Source organism: Osmia lignaria, chromosome 3, assembly GCF_051020975.1.
Source record: "Osmia lignaria lignaria isolate PbOS001 chromosome 3, iyOsmLign1, whole genome shotgun sequence".
In the NCBI taxonomy this organism is placed as follows: Eukaryota; Metazoa; Arthropoda; class Insecta; order Hymenoptera; family Megachilidae; genus Osmia; species Osmia lignaria.
Genome location: NC_135034.1, coordinates 4020590 through 4027866, shown reverse-complemented (window position 1 = coordinate 4027866; position 7277 = coordinate 4020590). Strand labels below are relative to the sequence as shown.

Genomic DNA, 7277 nt, shown 5'->3' with positions numbered 1-7277 from the left:
TTACAGACAATGTGGTCTTGATTTTAGTTACTTAAATGTCATTTTTTGTTTATTATTTACAAATTATATATACAGAGTTATAATAGGTACGAATAGACATTGAAAATTTTTAAAAAAAGCTACTTGCATTAAATAATTACCAAATAAAAATTTTTTTTTTAATTTTTCATCATTGATGATAAATGGAAATGGGAACACTTTCTAGTGCTGTTATTGTTGCTTAATAATCGTGTATCAAAATGGTACAAGTTTACAAACATTCACGTGATTTACATACTGATGAAATAAAAAATTGCAAATTTAACAGTATTCTTAACACTTTTATAACTTTATATTAATTGTTGATGAAAACTATTTATTGCAGCAGTATTCGGCAGTAGTATAGATAATCTTCCAATACTGATATTGCTTTTCTCAATAAGAAATCTAGAGGATACTTTCAATGTTGATTGACAGTAATTATAACGCTAAAATTAATACAAAATAATAGTTACTCGCATTCTCTAGTCTTATTTCGGAAAATATAAGTACCGAAACAAATGATAAAGATATTATTTTTCATAACTTTGATAAGTATTGTAGTAGTTTTCGATTATAATTTGGAAATTTGTAATTTTACAGCTTACATTAATGAGACTACAGACATACCATCTTATCGGTAGGTTCTGTTTAGATATAAAAAGGCACATAAAATTACAAAAGTCGTAGATTCAACAAAGCATGCGGCCATCAAAGTGTTAATATCTTAGTTAATAACTGATTATGATATTGTAAGCTGTAACTGGAAAGATATGTTCGAAGTTTTTAATTTATTACCACGTAAAATAAATATAATATAAATAAAGATATTGCATGATTTATTATTGTTACTAATATTATGTAAGGATTATATTTATAAGTATCTTTTTGGTTTAGCTATATCCCGATCGTTAAGACAAGTTATTCTCAGTATAATAGATGGATTTATTTTCTTACCATGAATTATTCCAATATTGAAAATGAGTAAAAATTAAAATATGTATTACGATTAATTTGTTTACATATTTGATTTCAAGAGAAATTTCTTAGAATTCATGTGCAATTATTAATTTCAATAAAAATATAATCGAATACTTTTGTACAAATTTACATCATTAATGTAGGAAAAATATCAAATATACGACCAAGTAATACATATAAAACTGAACATCCGAATGTTTTGTTATTTAATGTGACATTTATAAGTTCAGTATCTAAAAAAGGTATATAATTATACATTGTTATAATGATAAAATGGATAGTACGTTCATCATAAGAAATATCATTAATACGAACACTTAATAAAAATTTGTTCATAGTACAATCGTACATTTTGTATACTTAATGAAAAAGGAGTATAACTCTTAAGCACACAAATTTCTATTAAAAAATTCCAATGAATTCCCATTAAACAAATTTTATTCTTAATCAAGAACATTTCAGTGAAATTAGGTACTGAACCTTTTCAATGTTCTTGTCACATTTGGGACTACAACAAGTATTTCAATGATATATCAGTATTACCAGTGACCTTGTTAAATCTGACAAATCGACTTGGGACAATATAAATAAACATTTAAATTCTAGGCTTCGCTTTCTGTTGTTCCATCTTCTTCCATTATTGGAACTATTAAACTCTCTTTTGACATCAAACTGTACTTTGTCACAAATGCTGTAAACCTATAGAAAAAGAAATTGATTCAGTGATCAAAATAAACATAAATTTTTTAAATATTCATATCCACGGGTATGTACCTGCGGCACAGAAAGGTTTTATTCTCAAATTCATCAAATATTGCTCTGTGATGATAATATGCATGAGAAAAAATTCTATAAACCCTGCGACTAACTGATCCAAGTTTGGCTACCGAAGATTCTTTGATACTAACCCTAGAAAAAAATTTTAACGGATATAAAACATTCTAAATTTTAAATTATATGTATCCTGTGTTCATCGTAACTTTTCAGTAATATACCTGCTGGGAAAGTATTTGTTGCTATTAAGCAAACAAGCTGCACCATCAAGAGTATGTCTTGTATAGTCAATGGCTGGACATTCCTTAGGAGTTTTGTGAGCAGCACACAAAAATATCCATTGTTCTGTAGCTGTCATTTGACTACAAGATGCTGGATAACATTCTTCTTGCAATCTTACTGTCAAGCCATTGAGTTCCATACAAAATTGCCTCAAATGCTCATATTTCCACACTGCTTCATCTTGTGCATCTGGCATTTTCAATATCAAATCAACATTGGATGGATCCTTTCTGATCATTTGTTGAATATATTGTTGCACAGCCAATGTGCTATCCATTTCTTCGAAGGGTTCATCTGGCCATCTACAGAAATCCTAAACACATATTTCAACTTCAGAAGATACAACAAACCATAGAATCAAAATTTAAACTCTAGATACTATTGGCATAATAAAAAACATATTGTGTCATTATCTGTCAAACTTTCTACCTTTATTATTAACAGAGAACATGAAATACAACATTCTTAAAGAGCAAATAACCTAAAAACTATGTTAAGGGTCAAGAATAATTTGCATATTGATAAATGTATAAAATGTTACAAATGAAACAATAAATGATAAAGTATGAATGTGTAAACAGTCGCTTCTCGCTCAGCATTGATTTTCATTAGATGCGCGTCAGAAACGCGTTTAAATATTTCTGCAAGTACAAGGCATATAACCAAACATTTATTAAATAATCACACATAAACCAAAGAAAAAACAAATAGCAAATAATATTAATATCTTTATCAACCTTTGCTTTCGTTCCGGGTCTATTTCTTCTAAGGATCGTGGGTCCATCCGCCATCTTCATTTTGCTAGTTGTTGCACTCGATTATGCCAGCTTCAGAGGAAGAATAGACTTGAAAGACCTCCCCCTAATTGTCTTATTGTTACCGAGACTTCTCTTCTCTTATATATTTTGAACAAAATAATAAGAATCAAAATTCTTTAAAATATGTTGAGACAAAAATCAAAATTTAAAATAATTTGATTCAATTTCTTTTTAATTGACAATTTTAACATTTTTTGAAATTTTGAAAATTTTGAATTGTTAAAAGTCTCACAAAGTGAAAAATTGGAAAAGAGTTTAAAAGATGTACAGAATAAATTTAGAAATAAGGGATTTTTATGAACACAATATTTTTTATTTGCACCTTTTAATCAACCTGATCTTTACTTAAAATCAACATGGTACTTGTAAATACATGTAATCATGTTATACTTGCTTCCTCTAGAATATAAATAAAAATGTTCATTTTGTTTGAATCTAATAATCCGCTTTATTATTATAACAATGAAAATTTATATACAGAAGAAACAATTCAAAATTTTTTCTTATACAATATGTTAAAAATAAAAATATCTGACTAAAAAGTAGCAGCTTTTATATAGATATTTATTCATAAATATCTTCTTTGTCAGCAACATAACGCACTATATCTGCTGGCCGTAATAATTTCTCTGCATCCATATCTGGTATTTCAAAACCAAATTCGTCTTCTATGGCCATTATAACTTCTATATGATCCAAAGAATCCAAGCCCAAGTCATTCATAAAATGAGACTCCAAACTTAACTGTATAGAATTTTAAATTATGTTATTATATATCCATAAATGGTGATATCAAATAACTGATATGTAATTGAAAGAAGAACATAATCTGCTTTCAATTTCTACATAAAATAAAAAAATAAATATACATATCAGTTTATCATAGAGACACCACGATTCAAGCGAGGTGTTAATTGATTATTATCTGATCTAAAAGCTATATAACAACCAAATACTAAAACTTTACAAAATTATATTTGAATGTCTCTCTTAAACTATGCAGTAATGTTTGCAAGAACATTTTCACAAGCATCTTTAATATTGTATCGTCTGATAGTGATCAGATACCTTGTTTCGATCAATTTTATCATAGAGACCTAGCACTAAAAGTACACGCTGGCTAATAAGTTGAAGTGTTAATGGTTGCTTGTGACTGTAGTGGCGCACCTGCTTGACTCGTGGGCCCTGTAAAATAATAGTTTCTAGAAAATATATAGTTTTACAACCTTGTCAGCAGATATTTTATCATAGGCTTTGACCACATCGAGAACACGTTCCTGAATATCTTTAATTTTAGCATCTTTACAATATGTGCGTATAGTCTGTGTCTTTACCTACATGTATTATATGATCTATATATTATTATTTTATACTTATATGTTAGAAAATATATAATGTTATATTTTTTTCTTCAATAAAGTTTTAAAAAAGAAGACTTTTTAGTAAGAACAAAACGTGAGAATTAATTATTTTTTGACCTGAACATACGACAAGTTCACTGTTAAACAAAATAACAACTTTAACAAAAGAGACCTGAGTCTCGATATCGAAAGTATAAAGTATACCCATTCTACTTTACGTGCATCTTATTTAATTAAAATATGACATGTTACACTGACGGAATTAATTGAATTATTGCTACATGTTTAAAATGATCTAATGTTCTATATTTTGTCGGAACATCAATTATTTTAGTTACATAATACGAAATATTAAGTAGAACATATTAACCATCAAAGGGAGTTTTATGGAAGCTATCGGAAAGAACGATGTTTACCTGCGGTAAGACTTTAGTGGTACTTTGTCGGTTACAATGAAAGAATCTTTCATTTAATTGAAGTTGTGTAACAGCACCACGTAAGCATGGTCGACTGATTAAATTTCTAAGAGTACCGGTATTTCTCATTAAAAGACGAACTCCCGCGAGAGACGCCATTTTCTCTATCACAACGATTTCTAAAATCGTTCTGCAAGACTTAACCTAGGCACGTGCACAAACTTTATTCCTATTACATGAGTTAGGAATTGCAACGACATCTGTAAGGAAAGAATATACTTATTTGGTGCTGCTCAGAGAAGCCCTCTACTCTTACTTCTAGCTTTTTCGTAATAAAATAAAGTTTATGCTAAAACAGATTACAATTTTTTCCCCCTTTTATTTAAAAAAAAGTAGAAGTTAATACTTACATAATATTGTTGCGTGTCCTCCTTGCGGTTTAGGGAATTTTAGGGATTTCTGGGACGTGAGTAAGGTGCCCGTGGAGCGCTGAAGCACTCTGTTCGCGGCGCGCAAAACAAATCAAACACCTTAGCGTTGTTAGTAAAAGTACTGACTGCTTTATTCGAGAATGACTTTGAAAGTGTATCTAAGCGGTGTATAAAGCTTGGAATCGATTTGCGCTCGGCGGTGAAGATCCTTGATCGATATCGGCTGGCATCCCTTCTTCGCTGAGTGCTGAATCCTCCCTCAGGATTGTCCCTGGTCCAATGGCCAAGGAGCCCATCTCTGTTCAGAGGTGGTTCCTCTCCCCGGCTTCGAGCCACCCTCAAGCGAGTGGAAATGGTGGTGCTCCGCCAAGACACGAGAACGATTCCGTGCACACGTGCTAAGAGGGAGCCAGAGGACCCAGAGAAAGACAGAAAATGAAAAGATCTTGTGCTAAATTTATGACCCCCCTTTGAATAATCAGGATGTCGAAGAGACTTCGACGACTTCGGCAACCAAACAGGTGATGCTAGCGTTGAAAACTTTACCGACAGTCCCTAGAAAAATTCCTAGAAACGAGAACACAAATTACGTCGTCATTACTAAACAGAATGCAAAAAAATTTTAGGGACGTGTTCAGGAGGCCATAAAGAATGGCGCTTTGGTCCTTATTTTATCCAAATTGTCAAAAAGTTATAAAATATTGAAATTGGTGTCTGTCCACGATCAAGAACATGGCGGATCGGACTTACCTGCATTAATTTATTCGTAATATAAACATTTTTGCGGATCGTATGTCCAAATAGAGACCAGAGCGCCATTCTTTGGGTCGGATAGAACAAAACGAGCACCCAAGGAATGATGTACAAATCTCCAGATAGAAGAAATTTGTGTTCTACAATTTTCACCCGTGAAAGACGTCAAAAAGGTAAAACAGACGACAAATTTAATTCCTCGTCTTTTCTGTAGGGCGCAGTTCGTTCGTTTTCTGCGCTTGACCGCGCGCTCATTCTCATCTCGTATATGTGAATATGTGTGCGTCGACCGAACCGTCGGCAGCGACGAGCGAGCAGTCAGATTTTGGTATTAGAAGTGATAGTAGCGAGTGAGTGCGAGTGCGTACGTGCGGTCAACGTTACGGTAAGTCCCTATTATTAATAAAATTGTAAAATTTGGGTCCGATAACGGGCACCTTCCGCGCCCGATTCTTTTAATGCCTTGATATCGTCTCGCCCCCTTCTCCAGCCTCTAAAGATCTCCTGTTCCCTTTAAGCCGAGTATCCACCTGTATCCAACGCCCGTATCGTATCACCGTTCCGAACCCTTTTGAATAGGCAGACGTTGCCTCGTTGCATGCCACGGCGTGCTACGGCTCGGACAATATTTCTTCGTTTCTTGATAGAAACGGTTCGGCAATAGGACTGGGCCACTACAGGCGAGGAGTTTCGTTTTGCTGCGTGCCGTTCCAAAGGAACGGAGGCAACGGACCCATCCGAAAAATTTGTCGATTCTTTGCCGTTGCATCGAAGGAAAGGTTTATGCATTTGCACTTGACATAGCGTTTCGTGCCGTCACTTAGGTTTCAATTTATTTGAAATCTTGCAGTATTATTGGATTCATTTCAAAATCGATGAAATTATTTATGAACTTAATCTAATTTAATTTAGACAAATTTTATCGTCTAAATATATTTAAACAGATCAATTATCTTCGGTGATACGCTGTACATAAAAGAGCAATGTTAATAAGAACCTCTGTGATTATTGAAAAAGGACAATGTTAATTTTCCAGAGATTTTTCCGTTGCCGAGTATCGAAAGTTCTATTGGGCTGTGATACGGAGGTGAAGGAACGGGCCGATCCGAAAATTGTCGGTTTCTTGCTGTTCAAAGGATAGGTTCGGAGACCACTTGAAACGTAAAAACAACATACCCAGGCGAAGGCCCGAAATGCTATGTCAAGTGGAAACATGACACTCGAGGCTCGAGATAATATGATCTGGAATCGGATATATCAGTGAGATAATACTAATGCAATGACTGAACTTTGTTATTTTTCATTTTTTTCTTATAAAACTTTTACCAAGATATTTGTGACGTTTTTCTGATTAAAATGATACCAAACACGATATGGTTAGGACAATTACAATAAAGAAACAGCATGCAGGAAATCGAAACTTCTCGCCTATAGGAGTTTCTT

General features: G+C 32.9%; 3 protein-coding genes across 5 annotated transcripts in view; 1 reads left to right on the top strand and 2 right to left on the bottom strand.

Moving 5' to 3' along the window:
• Positions 1–93: 93 nt before the first annotated feature.
• Mob4 (MOB kinase activator 4) lies at positions 94–3016 on the bottom strand. The gene is made up of 4 exons (XM_034326651.2): positions 2793–3016; positions 1995–2368; positions 1774–1908; positions 94–1698 (listed from the first exon to the last, which is right to left on the bottom strand). Exons 1-4 carry the CDS (start codon positions 2850–2852, stop codon positions 1602–1604), a joined length of 666 nt encoding a protein of 221 aa, XP_034182542.1. The 5' UTR covers positions 2853–3016; the 3' UTR covers positions 94–1601.
• Positions 3017–3175: 159 nt separating this feature from the next.
• Positions 3176–5030, bottom strand: ND-ACP (NADH dehydrogenase (ubiquinone) acyl carrier protein). 2 transcript variants are annotated; one of them, XM_034326221.2, is made up of 3 exons: positions 4651–5030; positions 4100–4207; positions 3176–3617 (listed from the first exon to the last, which is right to left on the bottom strand). In XM_034326221.2, the coding sequence occupies exons 1-3, from the start codon at positions 4807–4809 to the stop codon at positions 3438–3440; spliced, it is 447 nt and encodes a 148-aa protein (XP_034182112.1). In that variant the 5' UTR covers positions 4810–5030; the 3' UTR covers positions 3176–3437. The 2 variants fall into 2 exon arrangements, with proteins under 2 accessions (XP_034182112.1, XP_034182111.1); XM_034326220.2 differs by lacking the exon at positions 4100–4207 and adding an exon at positions 3942–4058.
• A 1083-nt stretch (positions 5031–6113) lies between these two features.
• The window catches only part of LOC117605294 (uncharacterized), a 104271-nt gene continuing 103107 nt past the window's right edge, over positions 6114–7277 (top strand). Inside the window, exon 1 of one of the 2 annotated variants that reach the window (XR_013065245.1) lies at positions 6114–6219. The gene's annotated coding sequence lies outside the window, so the exon portion shown is untranslated. The remainder of the gene's footprint in view (positions 6220–7277) is intronic. The other variant, XM_076693284.1, reaches the window with a different exon arrangement.

Bases quoted from the DNA above. Each gene is read 5' to 3' on its own strand.
- Mob4 (XM_034326651.2), bottom strand. From the start codon at position 2,852: ATGAAGATGGCGGATGGACCCACGATCCTTAGAAGAAATAGACCCGGA. The intron at 2,369-2,792 runs GTTGATAAAGAT...ATATGTGTTTAG, and splicing joins GACCCGGAACGAAAGCAAAG to GATTTCTGTAGATGGCCAGA. The intron at 1,909-1,994 runs GTATATTACTGA...ATTTTTTTCTAG, and splicing joins AACAAATACTTTCCCAGCAG to GGTTAGTATCAAAGAATCTT.
- ND-ACP (XM_034326220.2), bottom strand. From the start codon at position 4,809: ATGGCGTCTCTCGCGGGAGTTCGTCTTTTAATGAGAAATACCGGTACT. The intron at 4,059-4,650 runs GTAAACATCGTT...ATTATTTTACAG, and splicing joins CCACTAAAGTCTTACCGCAG to GGCCCACGAGTCAAGCAGGT. The intron at 3,618-3,941 runs GTATCTGATCAC...AATTCTATACAG, and splicing joins ATAAAATTGATCGAAACAAG to TTAAGTTTGGAGTCTCATTT.